The sequence below is a fragment of the Juglans regia genome, chromosome 10 (assembly GCF_001411555.2).
Source record: "Juglans regia cultivar Chandler chromosome 10, Walnut 2.0, whole genome shotgun sequence".
In the NCBI taxonomy this organism is placed as follows: domain Eukaryota; kingdom Viridiplantae; phylum Streptophyta; class Magnoliopsida; order Fagales; family Juglandaceae; genus Juglans; species Juglans regia.
The window spans coordinates 6,027,648-6,041,482 of NC_049910.1; the positions used below are offsets into that span (position 1 = coordinate 6,027,648).

General features: G+C 30.2%; 1 protein-coding gene across 1 annotated transcript; it reads left to right on the forward strand.

The window, feature by feature from the left end:
• Nucleotides 1-4,498: 4,498 nt before the first annotated feature.
• Nucleotides 4,499-5,536, forward strand: LOC108991055 (ethylene-responsive transcription factor ERF027-like). Its single transcript, XM_018965192.2, has one exon. It carries the CDS (start codon nt 4,646-4,648, stop codon nt 5,357-5,359), a length of 714 nt encoding a protein of 237 aa, XP_018820737.1. The 5' UTR covers nt 4,499-4,645; the 3' UTR covers nt 5,360-5,536.
• The last annotated feature ends 8,299 nt before the right edge of the window (nt 5,537-13,835 follow it).

Genomic DNA, 13,835 nt, shown 5'->3' on the forward strand with positions numbered 1-13,835 from the left:
ATATATTGCACGCATACGATACAATATATATAATATTTTATCCTTCATATATATATCAGACGTATGATAGAATTAAGACTGTTTATCCGAGCTGAATTTTTTAAACAGTCCTACGTGGAATTCATGAAATATATATACACTGATAACCCATATAGGATCATGACCACGTTGTAATTTAAACCTTGTAACAGTTGAATAATCTAATTCCAATCAACTAAGATTAGAAGAAAATTCTTCAAAACTGGATTTACATGGATATTCACCAGCTTGTTACTTCCTCAGCTACGGGCGAAGACATGAATTTGTCCTCCCATTCCTTAACAAAGATCAAATCCAAGTTCTAGGGAAATATATATATATATATAATTTGTATAATTTTAGAATATATAAATCTCCCGTACTTCTTTTTAAAAAATGGATAAACATAAGATTCAAATTATAAAAATTTACTATTTAATTATGTGTGTGAGGGAATTTTTCTCTGGTCCATGAAATTTCCTAGGCCCAGTTAATGGAGGGGACTTACAATAAGACAAAATATTAGAGAAGAATGAGGGACAATAAGGGACTAGAGGCATGGAGATGTAAGGAAGCATGAAAAAGTAATGTTAGAAGAGGAAAATGAGAGATTTGATATAAAACAATAAAAAGTAAGGTGTCAATAGAGAAAAAATAAGGAAGTAAATTAAAGCAAATGAGGGCAGGAGATAAAAGGTGAGAGGAACCTACGAATTGAGACCGATTTTTGGGACGACTTCAACTTCTTCCGATTTTTTGACTTCTTCTTCAACTTGAGAGCTCTAGAGATAACTTTTTTTCCGGCGAACAAATTTACAACTTCTATAGTACAGAGAGAAATTAGTAACTATGAGAGACTGTAAACAAGTTTATTATAATGAAATCTTCTCTCTCCAAATCTCCATGAACGTAGGCTTAGTGTCGAACTACGTAAAACTGTGTGTTCATCTCTATTTATTTTCTACATTTAAATATTATTCATCATCATGGATGTACAAACTGACACTGTACAACTGTACTAGATCACTGCTGGGGGTTCCCTACAACACCAATCGAGGCCCAGTGCCTCTTAACGCGTCCCAGGAATAGATCTCTCTTCCTTTCCGAATTGTGCGCATTTTTTGACGTTAATAATGAGTTTCGTTACTTTTCAAATGGAGTATACGAAATTTGCCAAACTTATTATGTATTTAGCATTACTCGTAAAGTCTAAAACTATTCTGATTATTCAACAATCTCGATCAAAACTGGACACAAGAGTATATTTTCTTCTAAGGGTTAATCTAAAAGTAATTGTAAGATCTTATATTATAAAGTTAACTGTTGAAAGTACTAATTGTGAAGGAAAAGCTAACCTGGTTGTGGAGTTGATCAGGGTTATCCTCGATCTGGAGGATACAAGTCGCCATCAAAGCTCCCATTATCAGCCAAATCAAGCAATTCGGAGTACTGATTTTGGGCTTATACATATGATGTGGATCTGGAGTACTAGTCATCCACGATTTATGCTCTGAAATCGAAGTGTTTTGTTGAAAGAGAAAATGGGTTGGTGACGAAAATTGCGATAAAACTCGAATATTCGAGGGTCTCCATGGATGAGAATGAGAGAGCTAGCTAGGCGGGTGGGGTTTTGAGCTAGGGAGTCTCGAAAATGGGAGTTTTCTTCTGTGCTTGCTTCAGAGTTAGGATAAAAGGCAGAGCTGCAGACAGGCACAGCATATGCATGGCTGCAATCTTTACGGGCAACAACCTCCACCTATATATCCATAATCTATAAGGAAAAAAGATCATAATCATGTGAGCTACATTTAAGATTTTACTGAATCATGTGGAAGTTTTTTAAACAACGTTGCCCCAAGTTTCAAATCCGTGTTCCGGAAGGTTGAACAAGAAAAGAAAAATGGCAGCACATGTATTTTCACGGTTTTTATATATTAGATATTTAGATGTTTAATTAAGGTTGATATTTTTTTTGTTAGTTTTTTAATGGAAGATTGATAATTAATTGTAAATCTTTTAAAATTCATGTATAAATTTTGTAAAAATTAAAAATCCAAAGCCTTCAAATACTGAATTTGCAATTAATCTATTGAAAATGAATAGGCTTAATTATAGAGAAATTATATTTACAGTCTTAGAGTATGCAAATTCCATGCTCTCTCTTTAAAAAAAGTAGATAAAAATAAGATCTACATAAACAAGTTAATTTTTTAATAGTAGACCATACTATTTCTTAAAGGATGTGCAGGATTTGCACACCCTAAAATTATATCTAACATTATTTTTGATTATATTTTTCTTGAGCTTCAATGATGAGATACTTATTATTTATAGATTAATTATAATACAGAAAGATACAAAATATAAATGAATTTATATATAGATTTTTTAATAAAATAAAATATATTTGATTTATTTATGCCTTTTTAGATGACTGTTAAGAGCTAGCAATATCCACGTTAGGCTAGTCAAAAGTTTGCTAAATTTGAATTGACCAAATCCTCTTTTTCTTTAGATACCTATTTTTCAAAATACTTTCCCTCTCACTTTATTTTAATCTATTTAAAATTTAAATATGTTTTTTTTTTCTTCCTATTCATTCTAATAATGCTATGTGTGGAATTTCTGAAAAGATTATTAGATTAAGGTAATTACATTATTTATGTGTGTTAGTCTTGATTGCCCGCAGTTTCAAATTCTATCAGCATTTGCTCCAATAAATTCAAAAATTGACATTAATGCACAGTTAGTAGATCACTCTCAAACCTGATTTTCATACTAAATACTGTATGGTAATATTTTACAATATATAAACTTTGAAAAAAAAAACTCAGACTCAGTCTATATTTTATTCCATATAAAATTAAGACTTCCCGTTTGGATAGTGAACGTATCTCATCTCATCTCATCTCATCACATTTCATCATTATAATTTTTTTAAATTCGCACACAAAATAAAATAGACAGTTCAACTTATTCAAATCCTACAATAATAATAATATTAAAAAATAATATTCTAATAATATTTTATTCAACTTTCAAATTTTATCTAAACTCATCTCATCTCAATTCATTATCCAAACCGCACCTAGAACTCATGAATACAAATACAATTGGGATATTCATTTCAAAATTGGGATCTGACAAATGAGCTTTATAAAAACATAAGCTAGGAAATTAATACAAAATTTCAACCATAATTAAAGCCAAAATACAAAACAAGCAACCAAAATAATATTCTATATGTTTTCAAATTTTTTTTTTTTTTTGTGACTTTTCTCTAGGCTGGCCAAATTAGCTTATTGATGTGAATGTTGTAAGAAGAAAATCTTGTACATTCATAGACAAGTCACCAAACTATAACAACCAGGGACAAGTCCATTCATGTGGCCCAAAGACTTGCAAGGGAATAATTTTCATTCAAAAATGGCTCACAGTTTTTTCATTTAAAAAACACAACATATATTTTTTTTCCCAGCATTTTCAAAAAAGCTTATTAGTCTATTGGTTACTTTGAAAGAAATTAAACAGATTTTTAATAAAAGAAATTGATTAGGACATGCTAAATGTTATTGGTTATGATTTTTGAGTTAGGAAAATGATATTTGTACTTATAATTTTTACTCACATGACAATACGTTCTAACGTATCAATTATTAATATGCTTAAAATTGTAAAACTTAAAATTCAAAATTTGAACTTAAAAATAAAATTAATCAAATAAATATTGTATATAAAATTATAAGTACATATAACATTATTATTCGAATTATCATATTCTCCAGCAAGTTTGTATATAAAGCACACAATCTACGTCACTTGAATTGTAAGAGCTAATTTGTAAAATTTAAAATTTATTTTTAAAATTAAATTATATTACGTAGATGATACATAGTGTAAAAACTTTCAAATATAATTATTTTTAATATATATGCTAAATAGAGTTTTTCATCATTTCTAACTCTTCCTTGGTAAATAATTAAAAACATGGAAGATAACGTCCAAGTCAAGAACACATGCAGATTGACATGTCAATAATGAAAAAGACCTTTATTAGTTTGACTTTTATCTTTTCTAATAATAATATAATACGTATCTTCAAGAATACAATATTAATAACTCTATAAAAAGTAGTACTTAATACGAGAATCTGTATAGGCAACTGATAAATAAAGTGAAGGGTAAGCATTACCTAATAACTTAAATCATAGCCAACAATATTAACAACCAAATCTCAGATCAAGATTCAAGATTCAATATATATAAATATATATATATATATATATATATATTTATATTTGGTTACGTTCCAAATGAAAAGGAGATGTTGATGACAGAGAGGAGGCTCAGGTTACAGCTAATTGCTAGTTTGCGCTTAAAATAGACGTGTGCCCACTTTTGGTCAGTCCCATATGTCACCAAAAAGTACTGTTAGCCACGAATTTCCCACGCATTCTCTTCCTCTTAAATAAACCCAATATCCCAAAATGCTCAGAAAACCAAAACAAAACCAAAAGAAAAAACCCAATTCCCATACCATAAATCTTTGTATATTTATACACCATATTTTAGCTAACGTGCACACACAAGTGTGTATATATGTATAGATGTAGATACGTGCTCTCACATGGCCAATAATCCGGTTAACGTGCGCCCAGATTATCCACAGCCACAAGTTGCAGTACCCAGGCTCTCTGTACAAGTACCTGAAGCTTGTTTCACTACTAACGTGCGCCAGGAGGAGACTACGCCACGTCCTTTTGCTACGGCATTTGAAGACCCATCACCGAGACCCGTTCAATCTTCACGCGCGTCATCGGGTCAGCAGGCCGCCTCCGGTGGGAGCCCGAAGTATCGAGGAGTACGGAGCCGGAGTGGGAAATGGGTGTCCGAAATACGGGAGCCACGTAAAACTACGCGCATTTGGCTCGGTACGTACCCGACACCGGAGATGGCGGCTGCCGCGTATGACGTGGCGGTGCTGGCCTTGAAGGGCCCCGATACCTTCCTGAACTTTCCGAATTCCATTGTTTCGTACCCAGTACCGGCTTCGACGTCGGCAAGCGACATACAAGCCGCGGCGGCGAGTGCGGCGGAGGCCATGGCGAGGAAGCCGGACACGGAGAGTACGGAAGAATATCCGGAAACGAGACCATCGGAGAAGGAGGTAACGACAGGTAGTAGCGGTCCGATGGGCGAGGAGTTCATCGACGAGGAAGAGCTTTTGAACATGCCGAAGTTGCTGGTGGACATGGCGCAGGGAATGCTCGTGAGCCCGCCAAGGATAGAATCGAAGTCCTCGGAGGACTCGGGTGGAGATAATTTATGGAGTTATGTATAAGAAGTCTCAAATCGGAAGATGAAACATACGTGTTCGATTGTCAAGTACTGGTCTGTGATATTCATCGAACAGTTTGAGCAGTACTCATGTTCTCCATTGCACAGTATGTGTGGCTTTTTTTATTTTTCTTTAATTCCTTCCCGCTGGGTTTTGTGTTACTGCAGAAGTTTTTCTTTTTTTTAAGGTCTTATTTTGTTTCAAGATCTACGATAAATTTACACCCTCTAAACTTATATTTAGTATTATTTTTATAAATATAAGATCAAATCTTCTTTATAATTAAGGTATGATTTGTTTTTACGGATAATATAAGATGAAATGAGTTAAAATTAAAATTAAAAATTAAATAAAATATTAATAGAATATATATTTTTAATATTATTTTTATTTTAAAATTTGAAAAAGTTAAATTATTTATTTTATTTTGTGTGAGAATTTAAAAAAATTATAATAATTAGATAAAATGAATTGAGATAAATTATAAAAACAAATGAGACGTAAGTAATTTCACTTAATTGAAGTTACAATTCATGATAATTTAGCAATCTATACAGTGTCTACACTTATTTGAGATCTCACCCATGTCCTCTGTCTCGTGCTTTATTATAGTTTTGAAATTTTGCAAGTACCGAAGCATCAACATAACGTTTAATTAAAACGCTATTTTATAGACCTAATTAACTATTCATGCACATGTATCATGTATTTCGATCACTCTGTTTTTGTTTTTGTTTTTTTTTTTTGTGCATGCGCGTTTTGATCGATCCATGATCTTGTGATTACTGGCTAATGTAGGACCTAACTGTTCAAGCAAATTGTTTTCAATTATTGACATTTTTCGTAAGAGAATCAATCCATGATATAGATCATCATACTACTAGAGGTTATTTAGTTAGGTTTCATGATTCTAAATGACTTTCAAAGGAGGCCTAGCTCGGTGACTATAACATGAAAGTAATTTAAAAGAAACATTAAAGTTGGGACTCAGGAAGCAATGTGTCTCAATTTCAGACCCTCCATATGGTCTTAATTACCCTATAAAAGTTTTACATCATCGACGGTGCTAAACAAGCAAACATGTTAATGTGTTGACGGTGCAAAGAAAGAGAATAAAGAAATCATACTCATTTTATAGAATAAATAATACTAAATACAGTATTAAGATGTGTACGTAAATCCATCTCGTGCACTTAATTTAAAAGAAAAAATTTACTTATATTTAAATCTTAAATTTATCTTTTTTTTTTTAAGATTGTACGAAATTTATATTTTTTAAGATTATAAATATAACTTCTCTTGGAAAAGTCCCTGATCATCGTAGCTCCTCCCATGGTAGGAGGGGCCATGATATTGGTTCAAATTTAATCACGTCAGGCGATGTTCTATGAGTTGCGCTTCTCGTACTCCATCTAAATTATAAGTTAATTATCAAAAAATAAAACAGTTAAAAAAAAATTAGCCGTCAAAGGCGGAAGAAGGTCAGAAGTACAGTTCCCGGGCCACCGGAAGAAGAAAAAACATCTTTATATAATTGGGAATTTCTTGTCCACAAATACCTAAACTTTCCAGCCGTCAAGGCTAGGGTGGTCAACCGTCGAACTTTAGAGACGAGGCAAGATTTGTGCCAACAAGAGCATTGGCATCCGTTTCTTCAAAATGCTTTTTACCTTCAAATTTAGGCTTCGTTTGGTTTCTAAATTCATCTCAACTAATCTCAACTCATCATTACAACTTTTTCAAATTCCAATACAAAATATAATAAATAATTCAACTTTTTCAAATCTCAAAATAATAATAATATTAAAAAATAATATTCTAACAATATTTTATCATCTCATCTCAACTCAACTCAACTCACTTCAACATCCAAACACTACCTTAGATAATTTTATAAATAACTGACCCACATCGACTTCTTCAAACCCATTTTCATATTAAATTTGATCTACAGTAATTTTATCTTTCTTTTTAAAGATGAAAAGAACTGTACCAAATCTAAATGAATTGTTTATTATTTTCGGCTCCTCTCCCGCAATTTCTTTCTTTCTTCTTCTTCCCTCTTTCTCTCCCGCGCCTCTTCTTTCTTCTCTTCTTCCCTCTGTCTCTCACGTCTCTGCCTTCTTCTTCCCTCTTTCTTCTTCCCTCAGATCCTGAAATCGGCTGCTCTCCTCCGCTACGCAGTCCCAACTCCATCGTCAGATTGGCCAGAAGCTGCCCACTCCTCGGCGTCGAATCGTGCCTCTGGTTGTGGTAGGTACACCACCGCATATCCATATATTTCTTTCCTAAACTTGTTCTGGGTATTTGTACACCGCATGAAAAGAACATTGTGTGTATTTGTTCTGGGTATTTTTTGCTTCAATGGTTTACACGCTTCTGGGTATTAGGTATTCGTTGCTTAGTCTCTTTGGTTTACACGGTTTAGATTGTGTGTTGATTTGAAATTTTGTGATTTGAAATTTTATGATTTGAAATACATTGGTTCAATTGAGTTCGAGCTTGGTAAAATAAATAAATAAATGACTCAGATTCTAGCTCTTAAACAGTATAGTTGAGTCGAGTTCGAGCACCTATGCTTAAATTCCAACTTGTTTACAACTCGGTGCACCTGTTCCATGAGCTCAAAGAGCACAACAAACTCTAAGACATTCAAAGTCCATCCCAGTCAATCCAATATTATATTTCTACCATCCATCTACGTCCTGGGAAGGAATCTTTTGAAAGATAATGATTTTTTATCAGGGCAAAATGGAAAAATATAAATGAATATGTCAAAGCTTTAAAATATTTAAAATAGTGTTTCAGTGGGCTGAGATGGGGCTGGCTATCATGCAAAGTTATTGGATGCTTGTTACACTAAATAGTTTTCCTTTGATCTTTGTGTGCTTTGGAAAGCCTTTTTTCTGAGAATTGGAAGAAATAGCAAAGTTTTCTAGCTTCACTATTATAGAGCTGTTAAATTGCATTTGCATATGGAAGTCTATAAAGAAGTATCATATCCGATAAATACATCACAACCAGCCTTATAGGAACCATCACACACATTTGCTGCTATTACAATGACAGTCTCTTGCAGATGGAATCGTAAACAACTTCTAGCATACTTTTAGCAGCAGCATTCTCCTTGGATGTTTTGGCTTCTGGTGTCTATGTTGATGATTGTACATAAGTTTGAATATAGGCTGATTTACCTTTGTTGATGGTTTGAATATACGTTCTGGTTGGAGAGGATGGTTTGAATATAGGCTTATTTGAATATAGACTGGTTTGAATATAGGCTTATTTGAATATACGTTCTGGTTTGATATTGAGTACCTTAGCACAATCGAAACCATGATTGTCTCTTGTGTTTTCAGTCTGTTTTGTGTTTTCAGTGATAGCATCCATGTCTGTTTTGTGTTTTCAGTGATCACAGTAATTATAAATATCAAATGAGTTCTGTTATCAAGAACAAAAATACAGTAATTAGTAGATATACATAATGAAAGATACACATAACCAATAATATGTACCTTGAGAAGGAACATTGTGAGTAGTCCAATGGAGAGGTGACTTTGGAACTGCAGCGTTGCAGTGATAATATTGATATCGTATGATTAAATTTTGTTTATTGGATTATGAAAATGAAAATGAATATGATTGTTGGAGATTATAGGAGGTTATGAAAATAGAATTAATTAAAAAATAAAAATTAATTATAAAAATAAAAAATAATAATATTTTATTATTATAAAGAGTGTGATGACTAATCTAATGTAGACTTTAAGTTTTGAATAGTTAGCTAAAAGTAAAAAAGTTACATATTCTTCAAAATTTGAAGAATAAAATAGCCAATCCAATGCCGATGCTCTAATAAGGGCAGCATGTCCGTGAATTAATGTTAGGTATTAATATTAAATTTATAAATTTTTTATAAATTTGTTATAAAAATATAAAATACTAAAGCCCGTTTAATTTCTTCCCTTTTCAAAAGTCGACCGAACTTTTTCTACGTTTTTTCTGTAAGGGTTGAGAATTTAGGGATGTAAGACCATCGTTCAAATCAACCAAATCAGATTGATAGTCTTATTAGTCGATTTCAAAATATGTGTTTTTAGACCATATCAAATCGAAACTGACCGAATGTATATATATAATATTATATTATATAGTATTTATATAGATTAATTCTCACAAAACTAGCGCTACCTACCTTTATGATGGTTGATTAATGAAATTAACCCTAATCAATATCTTGGCATAAATAGGTGAATGACCTAATTAATTTATGAGATACTTCAAGTTTATCGATTAATACATTATTTTAGTTTTTTAAATGTGGGTTTTATTCCCTTCAACTTCATATTTCAGATTCATTTAATCGCAACCACACATTTATTCAATACGCCTACCTATAAAACATAAATAGAATTACTTTGGTCATAAATAAATTTTATAGAAATAAACTTATAAACTAACGTAATTTGATGTGATATATCAAATTATAAAATTATAAAATAGATCTAGCGTATCATATCAATTCATATCAATTTATAAATTTATTTTTATAAAAAAATTTTATAATTATAACACTTCTCGCATATATCACGTGAAGATTTATTTACAAGCAGTCCGGTGTTTTTACTGTATTACGCACTGAGTTATTCTCGATATTGAAGATATGTAGTTGATCTTTTACTGCAGTGCTTAATCTTTTGTTGTGTGCGCATGCCTTATGTCTTTTTCGCATGTTTTAATGATCTTTATGAGACAGAAAGAGACATAGCACCAACGATGGAGATGCATTTCGATCGAACAAATAAGACAATAATACTAATAGCAGGATTATTCATAAGCCTCACATTTTACATGCATACTTAAAAATATATCATTTTATTTTTTTATCTTATTTTACTTATAAATACGTCTGTAATCATTTTTATTACGTGGATAATAAAATAAAATAATATATTTTTAAATAAATGTACAAGATGTAAAATTTATGTCTAGAATTTTTCTAATACTAATGATATTAATTACTCTATAATGTATATAGAGGATATTTTGGGATTTCTATGATTAACGTATGACTTATAATAATTAAATTCTAACATTTTTAACATATCTAAGTTACACATACTCATTTGAAAAAAAAAAAAAAAGAGATATATTATTAAAAAATTAATTTTTATTTAAGTTTTAAACTTGTTTTTTTTTTCAAAGAATTACGTAGAGTTTATGTAAATATTATTTTTAATAATTAATTAAATATATTAAAAAATACATGCCACGTGTCGACATGCTTAAAGTTAAATATAGATGGATGAGGATTGATGTTTAGATAGGTTCAATTAACATGATCCGGAACACTGTTCCAAATGCGGCCGATTTCAAAACAATCTATTTATCTAATCCAAAGACAAAGCATTCCCACCTTTTCTTTTCCTTTCATGATGACAGGTTTCTGTTGAAACCTTCTGTTTACGTACGGCAAAAGTCTTTATTTCCTATGTAAAAAAAGTAACTATATTTAGGTTGATATTATCTAATCTTATTATATTATTATAATTTTTTAAAATTTTTAAATAAAATATAATAAATAATTTAATTTTTTAAATATTAAAATAATATAATAATAATTTATTCAACTTTTAATTTTTATTTAAAATTATCTCATCTAATCTTACTATTTAAACGAAACTTTACTTATTACAAAATCAAGAGTTATTATGTAAATAAATTCTTATTATAAAAAAAAAAAATCAAGAGTTATTCAAACTCTTAGGTTCATTTAATCAAACAAATTATAATTAAATTAGAGAAATATCCACTAGAGATTGATCGATTACCTTTTAAGTATAGATAATATTAAAATCGATTAAATTTTAAAGTTTAGAATCTTTAGAAAATATTAAGATTGAAAAGTATTATTTATAATTGTTTCTGTCATCATCTTCACGTTATTTTTTAATATGATATTGAATGATTAAAAAGTTATTTAATATTATATAATAAAATAATAATAAAAAGATGGATGATAAATAACATTTAAAATAAAATTAAAATTTTAAGAATGAAATTAAAAAAAAAAAAAAAAAACCAGATATTGTGGGACCGATCGAGAGAGGGTTGTTCGGCAACGCGTTTCCGTGGGGAAACCGCCGGCTCATTGATCTTGTGTTTTAAGTTTCTTAAAAGAAAAAATCTTAGTGTGACGTCATATCAATGATTTGAAAATTGAAAAGGTGTGCGTTTGTTTTGTTTGGTTCAAACGTGCCACGTGTCTTCTTGCTTCGCTGTTTCGGACACCGACTGTCGTCTTGTTTCGCTAAGCTTCCTCGAAAGTTCGAAGACTGCACCATTTCTAAGCCGATTCCTCCTATTTTTTTATCTATTTGACTGACTAAACGATTTCACTGAAATCTGAAGAATGACCTGTCGGCAAGATTTGTGCAACGAAAATGTTACTTTCACATATCTAATTTTTGATACTTTTTATATTTTAATTTTGTGTACTTAATAATTAAGAAAGTAATTATTAATATTTTGATATTTTATTTTATATTTTTAAAAAATAAAAAAAAACTATAAATAAAAAATTAAAAAATAAAAAAATAAATTTGTGCTAAACGGTACTTCCAACGGTCAATATTGAGCAGCAGCCAAACTCTACTCTTTTTGCAATTTAAAAAAAAATATTAAATTTGAGATTTGTATATATAAAAAAAAATTATTCTGGATTTTACTATTTTTTTAAATACATATAGAGTGACACTCTAAAATTATATCTTGTATTATATAATAAAATAAATAAATATATTGTCTCATATTCTATCATATAAAAAAACCTCTTACTGGTTTTGTGAAATTCTCGTCACTAAAAAAAAAAAAGATTCCCTTAAAAGAAAAAAAAAAGTCTTATTTTTTTTAATTCTGAACTTTAGGCCTGATTTGGATAGTAAAATCCTCTCACCTCATCGTATCTCAATATCCAAACATCACAGACACAAATACTTTTCAATTTTAAATATTCAATTTTTTCATATAATCATTATTTTATCATTACAATTTTTTCAAATTTTCAAATAAAATACAAAAAATAATTCCATTTTTTCAAATATCAAAACAAAAATAATTTTAAAAAATTATATTCTAATAATATTTTAACTTTATAATATTTTTATTCAACATTTTATCTCCTATCCCAAAACCCATAAAACATATTAACTCATGCAATTCCATTACTTTTTACAAACTATTTCATTACTATTTACAGATTATCTCTTCTCATCTCACTCACCAAACCAGACCTTAAAGTTAACTTTGTAGCTACCAAATATATAGCATAATTTATTTATTAATGACAATGAATAAGTAATAAAATCATCGAAGATATTATAAGGAAAATACTTAGGTGTCCTCTAAATGTGTCTTTGTATTTTTATATTTTTAAAATGTTTAAAAAAGTTATCATTAATAAAATTGTGTGTGTTTTTTAAACGTTAGAAAAAAAAATCCAAATATATTAGAAAGCACTTTTTGGGAGCATATTTAGGCTGCATTTAGATGTTGAGCTGAACACAATTGAGCTTAGTTCTTTATGAATAATAGTGAGTTGAGTAATAAAGAGAGTTATGTGAGACTCATCTAAACTGAGTTTAAAATATATTTAATTGTTAAAATGAATTTAATCATTTTTATGATAAATTAAAAAAGATTGTAAATCTCACGTATAAATATGTGTTTAATTGAAAAATATTGTGAGTCTCATATTTAAAGAAATTTTGAATTGAGATGAGTTTAATAATTTAAAAGTTAAATATTTAAATATTAAATTTATCTTCAAATTAGATTGAGTTTAATCGAGTTTTACAACTAAACGTAATCTTAGAGAACATCCCAATATCACATATTATAAATAACTTAATAAAAAAATAAAAGGCATGCCAACTGCCCGAATAAAAAATATGAAGAAAGAAAGATATAATAATATAAAAATAGGCGAGGAATTGGCATCCACGCAATGGCTACGGAAATGGATAAGGAGGGAGAGTCAACAGAGTGGTCAAATACACAATATAATATAATAAACTGACTTTAATAATAATAAGCAGTGAAAGAGAGAAAGAGAAGTGAATAGAAATATCAAATATCCACATCCAGCCCCCAAACTCCTATTGGTAAACAATAATCATCGTTTAAAGCACCACTGACCACACCACACCCGCCTCTCTTCCTCTCTCTTCAGTAGTCAAATGCTCCACGTGTCATCCGTGCAAAAAAAGGGTCCCACCGTCCACCCAACAATCTGGGTAAACACAGCTGGTTCTTAACCCAATCCACTCTTCCTGGCTTGTTTCCTTTTTCTTTATTTATATGTCGCTTTCGTTTTGATATAGGTACGTAAAAGCCGTGGCCTTTTTCGCACAGCCTGTCCTCAGTCCGTGTGCCTGTACGTTCTCCTTCTGCTTAAGGAACCTATATATACATATTGTTT